This window comes from Dromiciops gliroides, chromosome 2 (genome assembly GCF_019393635.1).
Source record: "Dromiciops gliroides isolate mDroGli1 chromosome 2, mDroGli1.pri, whole genome shotgun sequence".
Taxonomy (NCBI): domain Eukaryota; kingdom Metazoa; phylum Chordata; class Mammalia; order Microbiotheria; family Microbiotheriidae; genus Dromiciops; species Dromiciops gliroides.
Window position 1 is genome coordinate 622,216,931 of NC_057862.1, and position 24,997 is coordinate 622,241,927.

At 35.8% G+C, this 24,997-nt stretch overlaps 2 protein-coding genes across 2 annotated transcripts; one reads left to right on the forward strand and one right to left on the reverse strand.

The window, feature by feature from the left end:
• The first annotated feature begins 4,426 nt into the window (after positions 1 to 4,426).
• On the forward strand, positions 4,427 to 5,359 carry LOC122739396 (olfactory receptor 1D2-like). The gene has a single exon (XM_043981152.1). The coding sequence runs from the start codon at positions 4,427 to 4,429 to the stop codon at positions 5,357 to 5,359; it is 933 nt and encodes a 310-aa protein (XP_043837087.1).
• Positions 5,360 to 5,804: 445 nt separating this feature from the next.
• Positions 5,805 to 15,862, reverse strand: LOC122739397 (olfactory receptor 1361-like). Its single transcript, XM_043981153.1, has 2 exons — positions 14,955 to 15,862; positions 5,805 to 5,874 (listed from the first exon to the last, which is right to left on the reverse strand). Exons 1-2 carry the CDS (start codon positions 15,860 to 15,862, stop codon positions 5,805 to 5,807), a joined length of 978 nt encoding a protein of 325 aa, XP_043837088.1.
• Between the last annotated feature and the right edge of the window lie 9,135 nt (positions 15,863 to 24,997).

Here is a 24,997-nt window from a genome sequence, read left to right on the forward strand (position 1 = left end):
TTTATTCCCTTCTAGTCAAACTTGAATATTCTGTTTCCCAAACATTTTCCATACTTTCCCACCACCGTATTTTTTGCTAACATCCTTCCCTATACCTGTAATGTCATGCCTCATCATCCTTTTTACTACCCAACAGTTGGAATCCTACAGACTTTTCAAGGTCCATCTCAAATGCTACCCCCTTGAGGAAAACTGTCTTGGTCATATGGAGACAAGCAGTCTCTCTTTTCCAAGCTTCAACGGAAATGTGTCTGTCTTTTGTACCTATTGTTTTCTACTATATTTCTGTGAATATGTATATTTCTCTAATAAAGTCTATCTTTGGCTGCCCTAGATATAAAATTAAGGGTTGAACTGAATGTCTCAAAGTTCCTTACAGTTGTTACCATCTGATGTCTCTATGACTTTAAATATATTGTACATGAAGGTGCCAAAGAAAAGTGAGATCATCATAACTACTCTCAATTTACTCCTAGCTAGGGGAATTATGAAGGGCCTCAAGAAAGAAATACCATGGGGAGCTGGGTCTCAAAGGATAGTAGACAGAAGGATAGAATGAAAACACTCCCTGGTGCAGCTGGCGCCAGATCATTGGGTGGACTGGAGGTCTGAATGAGAGGCTTATTTCCTAAAATTCCTCCCCACAGAACACTTAGATTGTGGAACCCTGATGAAATAACTATCTCTATTCATCTCCAGTGGAGAGTTTTAGGAATTTGTCTCCCAGAGGACCTTTAAATCTCATCTATATATATATATATATATTTATGCTTCACACTGTCCTGGTTCAGGCCCTTCTGGCTTTAGAGAAATGATACCTGGGAATTATTCCCCTAGCCCAGCACTGGCGTTCCCCAATCTATGGAATCAGCTCTACGACTGCAGGAAGAGAAAGTTCCTCTGTTCCTGTGTAGTATGTCACTGTGAATGTCTCATCATCTGGAGAGAAGAGAGCAGAGTTATGGCCTTGTATGAGAGCTCCTGAGGTCAGCATAGGCCTTCTAGGTAAGAGGCTAATAGAAATGGAAGAGTTCCTTCCAGATTAATATGCAGACACCAAGACACCTACAAAAAGACAGAGACCTACATAGACATTCACAAGTCCTCATTTACATGGAGCAATACTCACACACACAAACATAAACACACATGTACATACACATATAGCTCCCTTCATCCATCTTACCTCTAAGTCCAGGTTGAGCCTCGTCTAAGGAAGCAGTTTCGAGTGGACCACCCAAACATGAGATATTTTTTTATAGATTCTCCCTCTACTTCCCACTTCCTCAGGAGGTTGAAAATCTATTTGAGAGTAATGGAGTCATCCACTTAGAGCTAATTATATTCAGGCAAAGTCAGGCAGCTTTGATATGGGATGCAACTTAGGGAGTCATATGAGATGTGGCATGGTATAGAAGAAAGGACTGAAACTTGGCACAGATGATCTGGGTCCAAAGTCCTCTTTTGTTATGTACTGCAAGATCATGGGCATGCCACTTAAATACTCTGAGATTCTGTTATAGTTCATCTATAAAATAAAGCTAATAGTATAATTGGATTACTTCAGAGAGTGACTGTGAAGAACAAACAAGATAAAGAATGCAAAACAACTTATATAAGAGTGTAATATAAAATATTAGTTTTTTTATTATACTTGCAAGAACACAAAAGAAATGACCTGTGTAATGATAATATATATATATATATATATATCCATTATAAAATTCAATTAAAAACACATAGAATCACTTGCTATATTCAAGACACTGTGGTAGAGCCTGAGAAGATATGAGCCTTGGGTTCCAGTCCATGTATTGTACATTGAAAACTGCAAAATCTGTGAATAAGGAAATTGAATGTGCACATATGAGAGAGCCAGGGTGAGACTCTAATATCTATAGCTTCCTTTGGTATGTAGAACATTCTTTTGGCCTGGGTTAGAGCATTCTTTCTAAACCTTGATTCTTATGCTCTGATGTAGTTCCTGTGCAGTTCATGCTTTAACTTTAGCTGTCCTCCTGTCCTGATTCCTACATGGTCTTATTTTAGCTTGACTGTGAGGTGTGGATAGCTCCAAACATCCAGTTCTTTTCTTCTCTCCCTCTGGAGTCTATGTGCAGCTCTTTCCAGGTCTATTTATTCAGGAAAAAGTAAATTCACAAATAATTCACATTGGTTCAAAGAATCAAAAGGGCATAAAAGTAATTATTAGATATATCTAGATGTTTTAAATTTTATTACCTATTTTCTTCCTATTTTACTCTCGAGGTCAAGTAAGTGGTATGGTGTTGTTTCAGGTCCAGTAGAGCCATTTGCCATGACCTAGCTCTTTCCAAACTCCCAGCAGAATGGAAATATTTTTCCTAGAATCCCCTGAAGTGGGTCAACTTGACCGAACAGCCATCTCCTGTTGTTGTTTTTGTTCTTCTTCTTGTTCAGATGTTTAGTAGTGTCCAACTCTTCATGACCCCATATAGGATTTTCTTGGCAAAGATACTGGAGTGGTTTTCTATTTCCTTCTCCAGTGGATTAAGGCAAATAAATGTTAAGTGTCTTGCCCAGGCTCATATAGCTAGTCAGTGTCTGAGGCCATATTGGAATTCCTGACTTCAGGCCCAGAACTCTATCCATTATGGAAATGATATACACCAATACCCAGGCAATCAAATATGTTCACCTCTTTGAATGCCTTCTTTTTACAAGTTACTGAATCCTCTCCACCAGGATTTGGAAGAAAAAAGCAGAATGTCATGTCATGATCAATATAAACAATTTGTTCATCCTCTAAAATTCTTCCAAACCCCTAAAGTCTATTTGGCCACTATTCTTTACAGTCCAAGGAACTGGGACACAAAAGGCATGTGGGATATCTTTTGAAAGGGAAAACTCTCCCTTGACAACATATGTAACCTAATTATTTTATTGCATTTTGACAAGCTTTTCTTTAGCCCTCACCCAGAAACGAAAATGTTTTTGATCTCATATTGTCTAAGCTTTGGTTCTATGTCTTTTCAATAGTAATGAATGTGTTACGCAGTACTTAAAAGTTTGCAAGGAACTTTTTCTTCATATCATCCCTGGGAGGTATATTAGTACATGTATTATTATTATTATTTATTATCATTTTACAGATTATTTATTATTTCACAGATGAAGAAAATGAGACTCAGAATAATCAAGCAACCTGTGTACAGTTACATTAGTAGCAACTCTTAGAGCTTGGATTTCAACCCACATCTTTTTTATTTTTGAAATTAAAAAAATTCTTTTTCTTTTTTTTTCCCTTTTTTTTCAACCCACATCTTCTAGGTCCAAGTTCACTGCTCTTTTCTACTATGCCAAATTGACTCTTCCTCACCCCATTTCTGTATCCTTGTCATCTGTAACTGAAACATAAGCTGTACAGAATCAGACTTACCATTGTCCCCAGTACATTGGCTCTCCTTCATAATGATCCTATTTCCCAGGCTCCCAAGCTCAGCATCATCAAGTCATCTTCGGTTTCTCCTCTTGACTTTTCACCACTATCTAATTTGTCACCAAGCCTTATCAGTGCTTCTTCCTTTCAAAATTTTATAACATAAGTTGTGTTGATGTCTTGTTTAACTTTCATAGTAATTTTTGGATATACCTTAAAACTATCTCACTCTGAAATGGAATACTTTCTTGTAGCAAAGAAAATCATTTAAGTAAAAACTGCTATGAAAGTGACAACATCTGATATTATATGTAACAGTTTGTCCAGTATTTCTCTCAAAATAAGTAGCCTGAATGGATTCAAATATGTCAATGTTCTTTACTAATTGCAATTGACAACAGTCTTTTTTAAAATTTTTTTTTTTTTGCGGGGCAATGGGGGTTAAGTGACTTGCCCAGGGTCACACAGCTAGTAAGTACCAAGTGTCTGAAGTTGGATTTGAACTCAGGTACTCCCGAATCTAGGGCCAGTGCTTTATCCACTGTGCCACCTAGCTGCCCTCGACAACAGTCTTAAAGAGCTGACTGAGTTTCAAAGCATTTAAAGGCTTTGCTCATGGTCATATAGCTAGCATGTCTCAGCGGTGTGATTTGATCCCAGGATTTCATTGTTCTAAATCTAGACCCCTACTCACTATTCCAATTGCCTTTATGCATATACATGCGATCAGAATTTCTTCACAACTCATTAAACTCTTTGAAGGTAATGACTCTTGTTTTTTTCTTCATATAGCAAGTACTTAGAATGCAAAATAAGTTTTTTCCTGAATTAAATTGAATAATTCATGCATTTATTTATTTGTAATTTCAAAATGTATTCATTTAAACTTGCATTAATTTAAAAATAATTATTGGGTCACATTTATCAATCAATTTTTAAAATATGTAGAAACCTACTATCCAGTAGCTGCTACATAAACATTTGTCTTTGTTGCATTCACACAGAGACATGGGCTTTCAAAACCAGACCAGTGTTTCTGAGTTCCTCCTTCTAGGCCTCACTCAGGATCCAGAGCATGAGAGGTTTCTCTTTGGACTATTCCTGGCTATGTACCTAGTCACTATGGTTGGGAACCTGCTGATTGTCCTGGCCATTATCTCTGATGTTCACCTCCACACCCCTATGTACTTCTTCTTGGCCAACCTCTCCTTCACTGATGTCTGCTTTGTGTCTAATACTGTTCCTAAGATGCTGGTGAATCTATATACCCAGAAAAAGTCCATCTCTTACACTGGGTGTCTGATACAGTTGTATTTTTTAGTTTCATTGGTGGCTCTGGACAATCTCCTCCTGGCTGTGATGGCCTATGACCGCTTTGTAGCCATCTGTCGTCCTCTTCATTATACCACAATCATGAGCCCCAGACTGTGCATTCTATTGTTAGTTCCATGTTGGGTCCTCTCTATTCTCTATGGGTTGACCCACACAATTCTAATGGCCACTTTGATATTCTGTGGGCCAAGGGAAATCAGTCATATCTTCTGTGAGATGTATGTCCTACTACAGTTGGCTTGTTCTGACACCCGAGTCAACCAGGCAGTGCTACTCACAACAGGCTCTCTCCTTTTCATTGTTCCCTTTCTGCTCATGCTCATTTCTTATGTTCAAATTGTCAAGGCCATACTGAGGATCCCTTCAGCCACTGGAAAATACAAAGCATTCTCTACCTGTGCCTCACACCTGGCTGTGGTCTCCCTGTTCTATGGTACCCTGTTTGGGGTATATCTTCAGCCTCTGAAAACCTATTCTGTGAAAGACTCAGTGGCCACAGTGATGTATGCTGTTGTGACTCCCATGTTCAATCCCTTTATCTACAGTCTAAGGAACCAGGACATGAAGGGGGCCCTGAGGAAGCTTCTCAGAGGGAAAACTGTCCCTTGATTTTTCTTATCCTTGGCCCCTGAAACCTATGAACTCCAGGGTTTCATGCAATCTTATAAAAATCAACAAGTATTTATTGAACATATTCTGTGTGCACAATGCTAAACTGAATTAGAGTACTGGAGAAGGGGAAATAGCACAATATATGGTTTCTCCTCAGAGAGTTTATAAATAGACATGTCTGATTGTAACAAAAATCTTTGGAAACACAAAACTTGAGCAGAGGAAAATAGAATGCCATATGTCATACATTTTTTTGCAGGGCAATGAGGGTTAAGTGACTTGCCCAGGGTCACACAGCTAGTGCCAAGTGTCTGAGGACAGATTTGAACTCAGGTTTTCCTGAATCCAGGGCTGGTGTTTTATCCACTGTGCCACCTAGCTGCCCTTCACGCATTCTTTATTACAACAAACATTTATTAAATGCCTAATGTAATAGGAACTGTCATAGACTCTGTGTATGTGCAAAGAGTTGGGCACATAAAAGTGAGAAGTTAAAGATGAGTTTGGAAAAGTAGCATGAGGACATGTTGTGAAGAGCACAGAATGCTAGAATCAATATTTAAATATTTGTACTTTTTCCTGTTGGCCAATTATTCTGAAAATTTTTGTGGTAGTGAAACCTCTCACTTAAAAATATTCCATACAACCTCGTGTGAACTCTTAAAATGAAATATTGTTAATGTGTTTCCCTGGTCATACAAAATAAGAAAAGACTCTATTGAATATTAATTCTAAATGGTCATGAACTGTCTAATGTCTTTTTGAGTTTGGATGAAGGCATAGATGGTATGCATGGAATATTTTCAGATGACACAAAGATGGGAGGTATAAAATATAATAATTAACAATTAGAATTCCAAATTTCCCAACAAAGTAGACCATTGGGCCAAATGTCATAAGAGGAACTAAAATAAGAACAAAAAGGTTCAAGTTATGCAATTGGGTTTTAAAAAATAAATCAACTTCACAAGTGAAAAATGGTGAAGATGAAATTAGAAAGTATTCCTGACACAACCTGAAGTTTTTAATTGATTACAAGCTCAGTATGAGTCAGCAATATTCAACCTGTAGCTCTTCTGGTTGATTCTTCTTTATGCCCTTCCTTCTGTTCCTTTCTTTGTATGTGTTTTTAAAAAATATAACTCATTAAGTAATTTCTTTCTTTTATTTCCTTTTTTTTCTTTAGGCTTGATATCTTTTGCTCTCCTTGTTCTACTTCTTTCCTTCCATTGAAAAAAAAAGCAAAACAGAGCTCTGGCAATAAATACACATAGTCAAGAAAAACAAATTCCTATATTGGTTGTGTCTGAAAATATATTCTTATTCTGTAATTTGTGTCTATCACTGCTCTGTTAGGCTATGAGTAGCATGCTTTATCTTAATGGAATCATAGTTATTCATTGCATCATTCAGAGTCATTTTTTCCAGCTATATGAAATAATCCTTTGATACTTGATAGGCACTGAATAAATAAATAATATTGTAATTGTTATGAGCAAATAATAGTTCTTATATTGTTTACATATATTTTATTTCCATAATGCATGTTTTATAGTTGCATTCATAGAATTACTGGGTATGTCTTGACAGGTAGATTCCCACATATTTTATAATTCTATAACTATTTTGAATTGAATTTTTCTATTTTTTTCCTGCTAGATTATTTTTATAGCATACCGAAATGTCAAAGATTCATATAATATTATTTATTTTATATCCTGCGAAGCTGCTAAAATTATTAATTGTTGTAATCATTTTTAGTTGACCCTAGGATTCTTAGGCTAGAATGTCATATGATGTACAAAATGTGGTAGCTTAAGTTTATTGTTGCCTTTGCTTATTACTTCTACATCTTTTTTCTTGTCATTGTTATAGATAATATTTCTCGGATCATGTTAAATAGTAGTAATGATAATATGCATTCTTATTTTAATCCTGTTCTTATGGAAAAGACTTTTAACCTTTTTCTATTACATAGATTGTTTATCCTTGTTTTTATATAGATATTACTTACCATGTTAAAGAGGCATGTATTTCTTTCCTTCCTAGTATTTTAAAAAAATTAGATTTTGTAAAATGACTTTTCAGCATCTATTCATGTAATCATGGGGTTTTAATGATTTCTGCTATCAATATGGCCTATTATGTTTATATTTTTCCTATATTCAGCCACCCCTAGTTTCTTAGTTTAAAATTAACATGGCCATAATGGGTACCCTTTGTAATAAGTTGTTATAGATTCTTCCCTAATACTTAATATATATTTTCATCAATGTTAATTAGATATATTGCCTATAGTTTTCTTATTTTGATGTTTTTTTTTTCTCCCTGGTTTAAGTATCAAAATCATATTTGTGTTATAAAAAGAGTTTGTAAGGATCTTTTGCTATTTTTGCAAAGAGTTTATATAATTACAATATTAGAATGATTTTTTCTTTGGATGTTTGATAGAGTTCACTTATAAAGCCATATTAGTCTGTATATTTTTCCCTTTGGGAGTTTTTTTATGGTTTATTCAATTTCTTTTTCTGATATTGGGTTATTTAAATTGTCTCTTCTTTTGTTAATGTGGGTATTTAATATTTTTGAAAAGTTCATCCATTTACTCTAATTTACCAGTTTTTAAAATATTTAAGTGGGTAAAAAGCCAGGATCAGATGATTTACAAGTAAATTCTATAAAAAATTTAAAAATTTCAGTGTAATATAAATATTATACATATGCATATACGTATATAATTGCACTATACCTCTGATCTCTTCATATTATTAAAATATAGTATAACAAATAAAACCATGGACCAATATATGTAATGAGGATTGATGGAAAAATTTTAAAATAAAATATTAACAAATTGACTATAACAACACATTAGAAAGATTATATCTTATGACTAGGTAGGATTTCTACAAGGAATACAGACATAAAGGCAGACTATAAATATAATAAACCATGCCAATATACAAATAATAAAAGCCATACACTTAAATCAATAGAGTTAGCAAAGGCTTTTTGACAAAATATAACACTTGTTTCTATTAAAACTCTAGAAATTACAGGAATAAATGGACCTTTACTTAACATAGTAAATATTGGATTTATACAAATTCAATAGCAAACATTGTGTAATGGAGAAAAGTGAGAGGCCTTTATAATAAGATCCATGATAAAGCAAAGATGACCATTATCATCAATATTATTTAACCATGCTAGAAAATGAAGAGATAAAGATAGGTAAAGAGAAAACAATATTATTACTTTTTGAAGATTATATGATGATGTAGGTAGAGAACCTTAGGGAGTCAATTAAAATTAATTGAAATAATTGATAACTAGAAAAATTGCAGGGTATAATATAAATAAATCCATGTCAATCTCCAATATTCCTATAAATAATAAATGAAATTTAGCAGGAAGAATTAGAAAAACAGAAATTCTATTGAAAACAAGTAAAGAATCACTAATTGTCATTCTCCTTCTGGCCAGAATTTTTCCTAAACATTTCTATGTCAGAGGTCCCATTTTCTTTCAGTCATAGTATGGCTTCACTTCTTTTGTGGGAATCACCATGATCTATGATGAATGAAGCCTGTGGAGTAGGTCAGTTGTATCCATGTCACTTCTTCCTGTTCTATAATATACATTGAACTCATAATTTCCCGAGGTTCATTTCTGAATACATAATACAAACACCTTAGTTTTCATTAGGTCAATATGGTTTTGTCTGTCCACACCTAGAACTCTGATCCATAATAATAAAAAAAAAAACCCCACTGACATTTACATGCTTTGTAATTGGCCTTTTGCCCATGCCTGTGATCTTTTGTGTGATGCTGCATTTGGAGAGGAGAGGAGAGGAGAGAGAAAGAGAGAGAGAGAGAGAGAGAGAGAGAGAGAGAGAGAGAGAGAGAGAGAGAGAGAGAGAGAGAGAGAGAGAGAGAGAGAGAGAGAGAGAAAAGTGACCTCTAATTGGTAGAGAGAATGTTGATTTCCTGCATAGGTGATACTGGTGTTAAAGCTTCTTGGAAGGAGAGACACCTATGGTTCAAGGCATCTTCAGCAGAGACATGTTGAAAGAATTTGGGAGCTGCAGACAAGGAGGGGAAGGTAGCTTTTTAATTTGTCCCTGATCATGGTTTCTTTTTCGATTTGAGTTGAGATATCTATATGAATCTCAGCTGAAGAGCTCCTTCCCTCTGTATATTTTCTTTCTTTCTTTCTTTCTTTTTTTTTGCTGGGCAATGGGGGTTAAGTGACTTGCCCAGGGTCACACAGCTAGTAAGTGTCAAGTGTCTGAGGCCGGATTTGAGCTCAGGTACTCCTGAATCTAGGGCCAGTGCTTCATCCACTGCACCATCTAGCTGCCCCCCTCTGTATATTTTCAATTTTAAGCTAATCTATAAATTGTTTTTTTCTGATTTCTATTGTCTATTTGTTTGGATAATTGAGATTACTCACTATTTGCTACTTGTAATAGACTTTTGTACAACCAGTATTTGGTGGAAAGGAGTCAAGTCAATCAGTGTAATTTTGGATCAACCCCTACCTCTTTAAGAGTGACCAGAGAAGGGGCAGCTAGGTGGTGCAGTGGATAGAACACTGGCCCTGGAGTCAGGAGTACCTGAGTTCAAATCTGGCCTTAGACACTTAATACTTACTAGCTGTGTGACCCTGGGAAAGTCACTTAACCCCAATTGCCTCACTAAAAAAAAAAGAGTGGCCAGAGGAAAGACTCTATCACTGGACCAACAAATATCTTTTTTTTTTTTGGAGGGGAGGAGCTAGATATAATTCTAATCCATTACCATTCTTGTATATGGGAAAGGGAAGGAACATGTACCTAGCCAATTCTCTTCTTTTCCTCCTTTCAAGGTAGAAATCAGAAATTGTGATATTTCTTAGAGGAGAGTGGGCCAGATTACAGAGATTCATGCTGCCTTCAAGTATCATTTAGAAAATAACAAAAATAAAAAGAATAACAGCTAGCATTTATATAAAGCCTCAAGGTTTGGAAAGTGCTTTTCAAATATTATCTCATTTGACCTTCACAACAGCCCTGTTAGGTAGGTGTTATTAACCCCATTTTGCAAATGCAGGAATTGAGTCTGACAGAGGCTAAGTGACTTGTCTGGGGCCACACAGCTAGTAAGTGTCTGCTTTTCCTGATTTCAAATCCTGATTTCCATGGGCTGTACCACCTAACTGCCTCTTGTGAATAAACATATCTTACATTTTAAAAGTTTGCAAAGAACTGTGCTCACACTAAGCCTATGAAGACGTTAGTGAAAACAATAACTTCGTTTTGGATATGAGGAGTTGGAGATACTTAGTAGTTGTGTTGTATTGTGTACATGGTCTCACAGCTAGCAAAGCAGAACCCAAGCTTAGATATCCTGTTTCCAAATTGAACTAGAGCATATTGCCTGTACTTCAGGAAGGACATTGATAACCTGGGGGTTTCTCAGAGGAGGACAACTATGATGGTGAAAAGTCTTGAGATCATACAATATAAAGATGAGTTGAAGGAACTGGGTATGTTCAGCTTGAAGAAGCGAAGTCTTAGGGACATATGTTAACAATCTTCAAGTATCTGAAGTGCTGATGTGCAGTTTGGGATGCGATTTTTTTTTGATGACTCCAGTGGGTAGAAAATGGAAGAATGAGTGGCAGTTACAAAGAAATAAATTTATCCTTGATGTAACAAAAACTTGCCAATTATTCAAGCTCTCCTAAAATGAAATGAGCGGCCTTAGAAGATGCTGAGTTCATCTTCTCTTGAAGTTTCAAGTAAAGATTGGATGACCACTTCCTGTCTACATTCTAGGGGAGATTCTTGTTCTGTTTTGGATTGGATTGGATGGCTTTTGGGGTATATTCCAATTCTGAGTTTATGATTCTATGTTTAGAAAGCTGATTTTTAACCATTTTAAACGGGTTGTTAGCATTTACATTTATTAACTTTGATTAATTGAATGAAAGTTGGTTTCAAACAGTTTTTGTAGCCTCTCAGGTTGGTGTTTTCTCTGCCTCCCATCTTCATATCATTACTCATTTTAGAATCTTATTTTCTTTGTCTTCATTCAAATCCATGCTTCCCAACCTATAGTCAGAAGAACATGGTTGCATGGGGGTTGTACTGGAGTGAGGAGGATTTCAGGGGAAGAAAGTTATTGCGAGAGAGCTATTTAATTAAGTGATGTAATATTAATCAATATTTATTATGGAAACTGGTATCTTGCACATATATAATTTAAAAAATAAATTAAATAAATACAATTTTTACATTACCTCAATTTCCCCCCCGCATATCTCCCCCAAATGACTATTTTCAGATCTATATAGATACTTGTAAAACTAATAAAATACAAATAAATTTAAAGGTTTTGCCAAATTCATAGTACTTTGTCATAATACATTTTCTCATTCAACATTATGAACCCAACAGCAATCACATGGGAACCCATAAAAAGTTCTGACATTAACAAGGCGACATCATCATCATCATCATAATCACCATCATTACTATCATTATCAGCATCATGATAGTTAGCATTTATATAATGCTTACTATATTCCTGGCATTGTACTAAGTGCTTTACAAATATAGCATCAGATTCTCACGGCAACCTTGGAAGGTAGGTTTTATTATAATCACCAATAATATTTGATGAAACTGAAGCAAACAAAGGGTAAATGACTTGCTCAAGGTCACAAGCTAGGAAGTCTCTGGAGGCTGGATTTGCATTCAAATTTTCCTGACTTCAGGCCCATCATCATAACAATTGTTATCACTGCTGTCATCATCACCATGATCCTTGTTGTCATCATCATTATCTTGTTGCTATCATCAGGAACTACAGATATAAGTTATTGATTATAAAACATGCTAAACAAGATGGGACTAGGAATAGTACTACTAACCTTTTTACTAGAAACTACCCTTCCACGGTCACAGAATCAGAGATTTAGATCCTCAAAGATCATTTCGTCTGTAATTCCACAAATACACAAATATATGAGGACTCCTGGAACTTTGTCCATCTAAAAAGGAAATGGTCCAATGCAACAACTTGTTGAATGTTTTTTAAAAAATAAAAATTATATTGTTAAATTCACAATGCTTTAAAATATAACCAAACATTTATTGAATGCCTACAGAATGTGTTGTGCTATTGGAAGTTAGAATTTTAAGACATGGTCCTTTTGCTTAGGAAGTTTGAAATGTGGTTAGGAATAAATACAATGTCCCAAAAGTCAGTGTGGTTTTAAGCTTTAACAGCCAAACTGCACTAAGATTTTTGGAACACCTTATAATATATTCCCCAAATGTTTGCTGATTTGAATGGAATTGGGAAAGTGAGATGTACACTTCAAAAGATGACTAAAGAGTTGTAAAAGAAGTAGTAAAGTAGTAAAGACAGCAGAGGGAGTACAATTGGGGTTAAGTGACTTGCCCAGGGTCACACAGCTAGTAAGTGTTAAGTGTCTTGAGGCCGGATTTGAACTCAGGTACTCCTGACTCCAGGACCGGTGCTCTGTCCACTGTGCCACCTAGTTGCCCCAGCTAGAAGTGGTCAAGAAAGGCTTCAGAAGTGGATCTGTGTTGGAATTTAGAGGGTGTATAGAAGTTTAAAGAATAGTAAGAAAAACATGAAGAGATATGAAAAGGGTACAATATACATACCATTTTGGGGGGAGTGTATAATGAATAATTTAATTAAAATCCTATTTCTATATCTAATGCTAGTATGGAGGCGACCTTGGATTCTTAAAGCTTACAATAGCAAAGAACAAGCTCAGTCAAAGCTTATTATACCAGAAAAAATTCAAGTAGAGACCTAGGAATAAAATGTAAGCCTATCTATTGAGGACCAGCATAGTTAAGTTTTGCGGGGAGGGGTTCAGCATTAGAGGAATATAAAACTCAGAAAGGGAAACATTTCAATAGGATATTTATGGTCCTTGAATTGAACCATTAAGATTTTGAACTTGGAGACTAAGATTATAATAATAATATTAATAATGATAATAGGTAGCATTCTTAAAGCACTTTAAGGTTGGTGAAGCACTTTACATATGTTATTTGATCCTAAAGTTGGGTGTTAAGTAACTTCAGCAATAGAATGAGGTCCAGTGTCTATCACAGAGCCTTGTGCATAGTAGGTGCATAATAAATGTTTACTGAACCCGAGATGAAGGCAAAGAAAGTTAGTGGCGTACGAAGTCAACAACATGTAATAAGACAGGAATGAGGTATACCAGTCCTTGGGAGTATCTAGGGGAGCAAGGCAAGATTCAAGTTCCAGAACAACAGTAGATTATGAATGAAGCAATGATAGGGACTGAGATTTGTACAACAGTATGGAAGCCCAATTACTATAACTAGGTGATAAGGCAAGAAGTTGACAGAGGATCACTTTATGTTGGCAGTGAAAGATTATTAAAGGAGGGGACAGCTAGATGATGCAATGGATAAAGCACTGGCCTGGATTCAGGAGGACCTGAGTTCAAATCCAGCCTCAGACAATTGACACTTGCTAGTTGTGTGACCTTGGGCAAGTCACTTAACCCTAATCCCCCCCCCCAAAAAAAAAGATTATTAAAGGGATAGTATCTCATAACAACCCAAAACATTCGTGGGATTGAGGATACATTAAGATAAGACTACAAGACAGAATTTTATGGAGCAAATTGAGAGAAAGCCTAGAAGGCAAAGTATAGTGTCCTGATTAAGGGAAGTCACTCTATTTTGTCCTGATTAGATTACATTTGGAGTATTGAGTTCTGAGTGCTATATTTCTGGAAAGTTTAATGGTAGCTTGGCCAAGTCGTTATGAGGGTGACTACTATGTCAAAAGAAGTGGAAACTATGTTATATAAGAATTAGCCAAAGTAGGGATACTTAGCCTGAAGTAGAGAAAACATATTGGGGTTGGATGATAGAAAAACAATATAATAACTGTCTTGAAGGTTAGTCCAAAAGAAGAGAGATAAATCTATTTTGCTTCATTCCAGAGGATGGAACTATAGAATTACTGGGTGGGATCGACAATGAATTGAAATTTGAGTCAATATTAGGAGAAACTTTTCAATAACTGGATTTATCAAAAAGTGGAATGCTTTGCCTTGGGAGGTAATGAGTTCCTTATGCTTGTATAAGTCTTCATCTTAAGTTGGATTGGCTACTTACTGGGCATGTGGTGGGGAGGATTATTGTTCAGATATGCATTGGATTAGAGGATATATGAAGTTCCTTTGCCTTTGAGAATCTATGATTCTATTAGAACAAGGCAATACCCCTCTTACCAGACCCAAGTTGTACAGGTTCAGAGTGTGATCAGCATTAGACCTGGCTTGAAGTTGAGCTGACACACTATAGATTTTAGGATCCTTATATTTCCCTTTCATAGGTGCTAGACTGGGGAGGTGGGAGCCTGCCAATTATGGTTAAACAACCTCATCTATAGGGATTGAGAGGAGGCAGGTGGTCAGGGAGTTTGTGTGGTTATTATAGGTTCAGCTAGATGACCTCCAAGGTGTCTTTTAGATCTAAAATTTTATGATTCTAGAATCTTTGAAAAGCTCTCTTTTAATTTTTCTTAGGGCTGCCTTTATGTCTCGATTTCTTAGACTGTAAATGAAAGGATTGAGCATTGGAGTTACCATGGTGAATATAACTGTGGCAGCCATATCATGAGCTGAGTAGGAGGATGATGGGCGCAGATAGATTCCCATGATAGCCCCATAAAAGAGAGATACTACGGTGAGATGAGAGCCACATGTGGACAGAGCTTTCTTTATCCCCTGAGTAGATGGAATCTTCAATACCTTGGAGAAGATGTAGGCATAAGAAACTGTGATACACATGAATGGAGTCATGAACACCATCCCACCCACGGTGAACACCATCAAGTCATTGAGATAGGTGTCAGTACAGGAGAGCTTCAGGATGGGGTATGGGTCACAGAAGAAGTGGGGGATGGTGTTCTCAGCACAGAATGATAATTGGACCATGAGTAGGGTATGTAAGAGGGCATGTAGATGAGTGATGATCCATGATACCATCACCAAAATGATGCATAGTCTAGGTCGCATGATAGTGGTATAGTGAAGTGGGCGGCAGATAGCCAAATAGCGGTCATATGCCATAACTCCCAGGAGGAACCCATCCATGTTTATGAAAGTGATAAAGAAATATATCTGTGCCATACATTCTATGTAAGAGATAGATTTACTTCCCAACATGTGGTTCACCAGTATCTTGGGTATTGTGACTGATGAAAAGCAAATATCGACAAAAGAGAGGTTGGCCAGGAAAAAGTACATGGGGGTGTGAAGGTGAGCATCTAAACCAATGGCCAGCAAGATGAGCAGGTTCCCAATCATAGTGACCAGGTATACACACAGGAACAACCAGAAGAAAATTTGTTGCTGTTCTGGTAGCTCAGAGAAACCCAGGAGGAGGAATCCAGAAATACTGGTTCGATTTTCTCTGTACATATCTACTGGATATAAAATGGAGTGCAATAAATAAGTCAGAGAAATGTCTCAATCTATTAAAAGACAAGTTTTTATGAACATAAATTTACAATATGTTTATTTGGCTGAGATTCAGATATAGACATTAATTTTTATTACTATAATTTAAAAACAATAATGTCTTTAATAAGATAGTGAAACATAGCCACATTAATCAATGAAGTTATCTTATGAAGCATATATTAAAGGAAAATAAGTCATAATTGATAATTATGACTTATCAATTATTATCATAATTGATAATATGAATCATTGCAAGGAAATAGTCATAGGTTCTCACAAAATCTCATTCTCAGAGTTGGAAGTGACCTCAAAGATCATTTAATCCAATCTGCACGTTAGTAAGAATTACTTTTACACCATACTTGATGAGAGATTATCTAATATCTTCTGCAGCTAGCCCATTCAGCTTTGTATAGCACTAATTCTTAGTTACTTTTTTCTTATATCAAGCCTGAATTTTCCTCTTTGCAACTTCTATTCAATATTCCTAGATCTGCCTTCTGGGTCAGTCATTACAAGTCCAATTCATTTTCTTTTGAACATTTTCTAAATTCCTTTTTGTGTTTAAATATGTTTTGCTAGTACCTTTTGTTTTCCTACTGTAGTTTTTTCTGGACCTAATAATTAATTTTTTTTTTGGTGGGGCAATGGGGGGTTAAGTGACTTGCCCAGGGTCACACAGCTAGTAAGTGTCAAGTACCTGAGGCCGGATTTGAACTCAGGTACTCCTGAATCCAGGGCCAGTGCTTTATCCACTGCACCACCTAGCTGCCTCCCTAATAATTAATTTTACATGTGAAACCCCTTCATGTACTTGAAGTCAGCTATAATTTATTCTTAAAATTGTCTCTTCTGTTTAAACATTTCCATCTCCTTTAGTCGATCCTTAAATTTTAAGAACTTAAGATATTTCACCATACTGATTGTCCTCACCTGCACACTATTAGAAGAAAACAAGTTGTAGGAAATCTTATCAAGCTAGAAAGACTTTAAGTATAGGTCTGGTAATGGTCCAAATGTCTGCTGTCCAAGGATCAGCTTGCCCAAATTGGAGAGGCAGCAAGGTGGTATAGTGGTGAACAGAATTTGAATCCTGCCTCTGACACTTGCTAGTTAAGTGACATTCAAGTCACTTAACTTCTCTGAGCCTCAGTTTCCTCATCTGTAAAATTGGAATATTGTTAGCACGCATGTGAATATCAAATAAGGTAATATCTAAGGTGCTTTGTGATTATCATCAGCAGGTTGACTGCAGGTTGATGTATTTTTCAGCCACAGGGCTTTAGACTAACTACTAGTCATAAAAGACTATTCTGTATATCTGTATTAGTGGATGGAGTTCCCAACATTTACAAATCACTGAAGTGTTAAATCTAAAGTAGTAAATCTAGAGTAAATACTTGCGTATAGTTGATACTTTCCCATCCAATCTTTAATGGTTCTTCATCATTATTTAATCTAACCCTGGCCTCATCTCCAGATGTGATTCAAATGATCCTTCCTAACTCACCTGGATCTGAGACTTCAAGCTTGCTTGGAACCAAAAACCTTTCTCAGCATCTTGTTCTTTACTTTCTAATTTCTCTACATAAAATATTCCTTGAAGTTTCTTAGGGATATTATTTCTGTCATTACCAGGCAGCTTTTCCAAAATTTCTCCCCACAGGACTGAGCTACAGAATCTAGGGAAATGTGAACTCTGGAGAATAGTAAGCTTTGGAGTAGGGTCATGACAGCAACACTCATGCTCAGAAGGCCTTCATATGGAAGAAAGGTTAGACTTTTTCTGTTAGACCTTGGAGAACAGAAGTAGAAGCAAAACACAGGATTTTTTTTTCATGGCAATGAGGGGTTAAGTGACTTGCCCAGAGTCACACAGCTAGTAAGTGTCAAGTGTCTGAGGTAGGATTTGAACTCAGGTCCTCCTGAATCCAGGGCTGGTGCTTTATCCACTGCGCCACCTAGCTGTTCCCCAAAACACAGGAATTGAAACGAGGAAATTTTAAGCTTCCCTAAAATGAAAGCCTATTATAGAGAGTACTAGGGGAAAACATCTTAATAACCAATCATCCAAAAGCAGAATTATCTGCATTGGGAAGCAGTCGTTTCTCCTTGAATGATGGTTCTTAAACAGATACTGGATAATCACTTTTTGAAGATGTTGAAGAAGAGATTTCTGTAAAAAGATTCCTATTTGCGCATGAGTTTTACTAGCTAAAAACTGAGATCTCCTCAGACTCTGAGATTTTGTGATTGTGTGAGTCTTCCCTATTGTTTGCTCCCTCAGCCTTACCTCTATGGTTTCTGCTGAACTTAGATTCAGTCCAAACCTGCTTTCTCCACTTCTCTCTTTGAGATGATTCACAAAAAGTAGCTGATGGGGGATTCAGGAACCTTTCTTCCCTGGAGGAGAAGAGGCATAGTTAGGATGGTAAGGCCTTGGCTGAAGCTTGTGGTGATGGTGGTGGTGGGGACTGGAGAAAAGGGACTTGGGTCCTAAAATTCTGAAGCTGGAGTGTCTGCATGGGGCTTGTGTTGGGAATATTTAACAGGTTCAGGGACCTCTGGGGTGTGATTCTCATGACAACTTATTAGAGACAATTATAGAGTAATCGTCCCCAACTTAATTATCACCAACTTATTTCTGTCCTTCATCCTGTGTGGGATAGGGAAAATATTGAGGAAGAAAAGTAGATATTGCTTAGACTTTTAGTTTTGTCACTAACTTGTGGCATCATTTTAGGCAAGTTATTTCCCTTTTTTGACTAAGGGGTTGTGCTGGATGATCTGTGATGGAAGCCTGGCTCTGACATGCTACTTTTTTTCAAGTCTTCATTAATAATAATGGTTAATTATTATAAATAAGTTATAATCATATTTATAATTTATTATATGTTATAATTTTAAATAACAATAGTTATAAATTGTACTTGCCATGGGGACACTGAGTAACATCCCAGTTCCATTTAACCACTTAATACCAATTAGGTTTTTTTTTTTTTTTACAAAGGGAGATTTACTTCCAAATCCAGAAAAAACAAATGTACAAATATTTCCCCCAGTATCCTGGGGGCATATTATCTCCTATATCACCTTGATATTTTTATGTGTGTATCTGCACATTTGTTTAACTCAAAAATTATCTCAGTTTCCACATAACATTGATCCTGCTAAGTTTAGACAAGATACTGCATGCTTATATCTCAGTTTCTACAAGGCTGGGGATCCAAAATTCATCCCCAAAAGTTGCTCCTTGATCTTCAGGACATCGATCCTGTACTGGTGATAAACTGTGGATTCCAAGAGATCTGGATAGTTTTTGTTCATGATTTCTTTAAATATAATATCTAGGATCTTCATATGCTTTCAAGGAGTCTAGGCATTCTTAAATTACCTTTCCTGGATTTGTTTACCAAGTATGTTGTTTTGTTTTGCATTTTCTTCTATTCTTTTCAATTTTTCAGTTTTTTGATATTTTTTGTTGTCTCATGTAGTCATTAATTTCTATTTCATAAGAATAGCTACCATTTATATAGTGCTTACTATGTGTCAGGTACTGTGCTAAGCACTCTACAATTATCTCATTTGATATTCACAACAACCTTGGGAGGTAGGGACTATTATTATCCCCATTTTATAAAGATGAGGAAACTGAGATAAACAGAAGTTGTGATTTGCCCGGAGTCATACAGCTATTAAATGTCTGAGACCAAATTTAACCTCAGGTCTTCCTGACTCCAAGATGTCTTCACTACCACATAACTGCCTTATTTAGTCCATTCTGGTTCTTGTGGTGTTCATTATTTGGGTATTTGTAACTCTTGTGCTAGGCTATCAATTATCTAAGTCTTCTCCATTATTCTCATTCTTTATTCTTGCTGCTCTTTCATTCCTGCAGTTTTTAAACTCTTGTAGAATTTTTTAAAATGGATCTTGTGAGCAAGCTCTGTTTTTCTTTTGGGCTTTGCTTTTTAAAAATGTTCTGGAGATATTTCTTCTGGGTTTGCATCTTGTGCAACACTGGCCTCATAATAGCCCTTTTGTCTTTTGTTTGTTTTTACCATTTTTCCAGGGATTTGCTCTGAATAAGCTAATATTGCTGATCTAGCTGGGAGCTCTGGGTGCTGACTCTTTGTTCCAAGATTCTCTGATATGTTGCTGGCCTAGGCTGGCAATTTCATCCCCAAATTCCTCTGTGAGACCCTGTTCTTGTAGTTCTGGGTGTTGAGTCTATGTTCTGGGAGACCTCTGGATACAGAGATCACCTGAATGGCTGAAACTCATCCACAACTGTTTGATTCAGTTTTTCATGGACCTCTTAGATTTATTCTGCATTAGCATCCCTGTTGCCCCTTGATCTGTTTATCTTTTGTGTTTTGTGTTGTGGTCCTTGCACTCAAACTCTGACTCCTAGATCTCCCTCAGCTCATAGACCCCCGTGGACCCCTACATTGCCCTCACTCAGCAGGAAGCAGTTACAGAAAAAATTATCTTCCTACCTTTTCCCAGGGCATATGAAAAGGGGGGAGTGATGGAGGAAGCAAAAAGGGGTTAACAGATAAACTGAGGCTTGAGTCCTTATCCATAGTACCTAAAAGGGTTAACAGAGAAACTAAGGTTTGTGTTCTTACAGTAACCAAGAGGGTTTGTCCCTATCAACCCTCACCATCAACAGAGACAGTAACTAGGGACCATTAACTATTAAAGCCATTAATATTCCTGGATGACAGGACACCTAGAAACCAGAGCTAAGTAAAGAGATATCATAAACACAGAGAACCCCTGGGTCTGACAAGTTTAAGCATATCTTTAAGAACATGTGCAGAAAAGGCTGAATGTGTCCTTAAGTTCATCTTATGATGTATAAACCCCCAAAACACACTTTCAAGGTAAAAGGTACCCACCTTGGAGGTTGTCTTAGGACCCCAGGAAGTCCAAATTAGCATAAGACCTCCCATGAACCTCCCATAAGAAGGAGATTAAAATAATGAGGAGATAACCTACTTTTTCTCACTATAAATATAATTATTCTTCTTCCCCCTATTTGAGACACCTATCTCCATGCTGGTCTCCCTGTGGTCACTCACAGTATTGTAATAAAACTAGGGAAACTGAGTCACTGAGTCTTGCAATTCTTTGGGATACCTCATAATCAATTCAATCAATTATATCCATCCCCACATCATACTCACGCTCTGAATTTGGTGTTCTGAAAGCTGTGTGGTTATGACATTACCTTAAGTAAAATGTACTGGAATATATGTGTATCACACATTAAGTTTTGCTTTCACTTTTTAATGGTATAGAGGAACTTTTACCATATAACTATTCATTTAGAGAGCATTTGCGGCTAAATGTCAACTCCTCTTCCCCAAAACATAGCTTGATCATAATACTCAGCAGCCTCCAACAATATAGGGATAAGAAACCATTTCCATCTGGATCTGTCTGGCTAGTTTTTTCCTTCATGAGCTAGGTTGTCCTAAACTTTAATGGAGGGGATAAAGGACAGGGGTTCCTTCCATAGGCAAGGACCCTTACCCAGACTGGATTCTGTTTATACTTTAGATAAAAATTAGGTTTCCTAGTTGAGTAAGGGCCCTACCTAACTTAGTTAAGGAACTTGTGCCATGGGACTAGGCATAATCTCATCATTCAGCAATGCTCTTCAGAGACTGACCTTTTCAGGAATTAGATCTTAATAGAAAGAGGAGGAAAAGGGGGAATCACAATAATTAGTTACTAATATAATAGTATAATATTAATTTCTATCATTTGTTTGGTCATAAACTTTCCCTTATCCATAGATGTGTCAAATACCTTTTTCCATGTTCCCCTAATTTACTTAAGATATCAGCCTTTATGTCTAAATCATTTATTGGGTTTTTGTTTTTGTTTTTTTTTTTGCAGGACAATGGGGGTTAAGTGACTTGCCCAGGGTCACACAGCTAGTAAGTGTCAAGTGTCAGAGGTCGGATTTGAACTCAGGTACTCCTGAATTCAGGGCCGGTGCTTTATCTACTGCGCCACCTAGCTGCCCCAATCATTTATTGTTTTTGACCTTATCTTGTTATATGGTGTAAAATTTTGGTACATGACTACTTTCTGCCAAACATCTTTCTAGTTTTTAGGGCAAGTCAAATGGGGAGTTCTTAGGATGGGGGAAATGTTGATTTATCAAGGTTCCTGTTTTGGGGGCTTGAGGCTGATCTGATGCAATAATCCTTTTAATAAAATTTTACGATTAGGTGTTTCTGTATAACAGGATACAGGGGGGCTAGGATGTTTCTTAGAACAGCTTGCACAATAAGATACCATGGCATGTTCTATTTTGGATTGCTTTCATTACAAACATATATGTGTGAGCAAAATGGAATGATTCTCAAAATAGAGTAGCTCTGGATTCACACCTTCTAGGTCTTCCTGCAAAGGATATTTCATATATTTCCTCTCTTCCCTTTCTCTTTCAAAGCACATTCTCTAGGAATCATCTTTTTAAAATTTTATTTTTAATTTAAAGAATAAAACAATCATTTCCATAACATAGTTGATTTGTACATGAAACTGCAAATCTACTATGTACAACTTGCTTTTAATTCAAATATACAACAAAATTATCATGTAAATTTCTTTTATTCTTCTCCCCCTCCCCCAGGTATGGCTATTATTAGATACACATAGGTGTTTGTATATGTAAAATTATTCTATACATGCTTCTATTTATCAATTATTTCTCTGGATGCAGATAGTATCTTCCTTCATATATCCTTTGTAGTTATTTTGGGTATTTATAATATTTAAAATGACTTAATTGATCAAAGTTGCTCTTAAAATAATATTGCTCTCTATACAACATCTTCTTGTTTCTGCTTATTTAACTCTTCATTATTTCATGCAAATCTTTCCATGTTTTTTCTAATTTTGAGTGCCTCATTTCTTATCGCAAAGTAATATTCCACCACAATAACATAGTACATATAATGTGTTCAGCCATCCCCGCAGTTGATAGGCATCTCTGCAATTTCTGGTTCTTTGACACCACAAAGAGAGCTGCTATAAACATTTTGGAATATGTAGGTTCTTTTCCTTTTCCCCTAATTATCTTTGGAAAAAGAACAAGTAGTGGTATTATAGGGTCAAAAAGTATAGGTAATTTAATAACTCTTTGGACACAATTCCACATTGTTCTCCAAAATGGTTGGATCATTTCACAATTCCACCAACAATTCCTTTCCCAATTAGTATATCCTGTTTTTCCACATCCCCTCCAGCATTTGTCCCTTTCCCCTTCTATCATTTTTGCCAATCTGGTAGAGGTAAAATGATATGTCAAGGTTGTTTTAATTTATGTTGTTCTAATAATGATTTAAAGCACTTTTCATATGACTAGAAATTGTTTTGATTTCTTCATCAGAAAACTGCCTGTTCATATCATTTGACCATTTATCAATCAGGAAATGACTCATGTTCTTATAGATTTGACAGAGTTCTTTATATATTTTAGATATGAGAGCTTTTTTCAAAAATAATAAACATTTTTATTTAAAATTTTGTGTTCCAAATTTTATCCCCTCTAACCTCCTTTTTCTCCCCCACTCCCTGAGGTGACAGTCAATCAAATATGTTATATGTGTGCAATTATGTAAAACATTACCACATCAATCATTTTGTATGAGAAAACTTGAATAAAAGAAAAAATGAAAGAAAGTGAAAAATAGCATAGCCTGTGTTCAATCAATGTCAGTTCTTTCTTTGGAGATGGATGGTATGCTTTATCATTGTTTTGGATCTTTTTTTTTTAGATTTTTGAATTGTTTTGGACTATTGTATTGCTGAGAGTAGTTAAGTCATTCACAATTCTTCATCAAACAAAATTGTTGTCACTGTGGTCAACATTTTCCTGGTTCTGCTCACTTCATTATACATCACTTCATATATGTCTTTCCAGGCCTTTCTGAAATCATCTTGCTTGTCATTTCTTATAGCACAATAATATGCCATCACAATACTATACCACAGCTTGTTTAGCCATTCCCTAATTGATGGGCATTCCTTTAATTTCCAATTCTTAGCCACAACAAAAAGAGCTGTTATAAACATTTTTGTACAAACAGTCCTTTTTCTCTTTTTTTTTGAGATTCTTTGGGAAGTAAAACTTAGCAGTGATGTTACTGGATACAAGTGTATGCACAGTTTTATAACCCTTTGGGCATAGTTCCAAATTGCTCTCCAGAATGGTGGATCCAGTGACAACTCCACCAACAGTGGATTAGCATCCCAGTTTTCCCACTTCCCTAGATATAAGACTTTTATCTGAGAAACTGTCTATAAAATTGCCCCCCCCCCCAATTTCTGTTTTCTTTCTTTTCTTGGCTACATTTATATTATTTGTACAAAACCCTTTTAATTTAATGTGATAGAAATTATTCATTTTATACCTAAATTTGCTCTCTATCTCTTGTTCATTCATAAATTATTTGCCTATCTATAAGTCTGATATATAATATGTTCCATTTCTAATTTTCTTGTAAAAGCTCTCCTTATCTCTAGGTTATGTATATGTTTTTACCTTATTTTGGCAAATGACAAGATATTGGTCTATACCTAATTGGTCTATACCTAATTTCTGCCATACTGCTTTCCAGTTTCCCCAATGATTTTAACCAAATAATGAATTCTTATCCCCAAATCTTAAGTCTTTACATTCATCAAATACCAAGTTATTATTTTTATTTGCTGCTGTCAATTTCCATTCATCTTTCTATTTTGTAGCCAGTACCAGATATTTTTGAGAATTTGAGAATTTTGAGAATTAAGACCTAGTTTTCCTAAACCCCTGTCCTTTACATTTTTCCATTATTTCCTTTGATATTCTTGACTTTTTATTTTTCCAAATGAAATTTTAAATTATTTTTCTAATTCCATCAATTTTTTCATTACTTTAATTGGAATGACATTGAATATATGTCAGTTTGGGTAAAATTGTCATTTTTATTATATCAGTTCTACCTACTAATGAACTATTAATTATATCCCAATTATTTAAATCTGATTTTATTAGTATATTTTTTATAATTTTGTTTATATAATTTC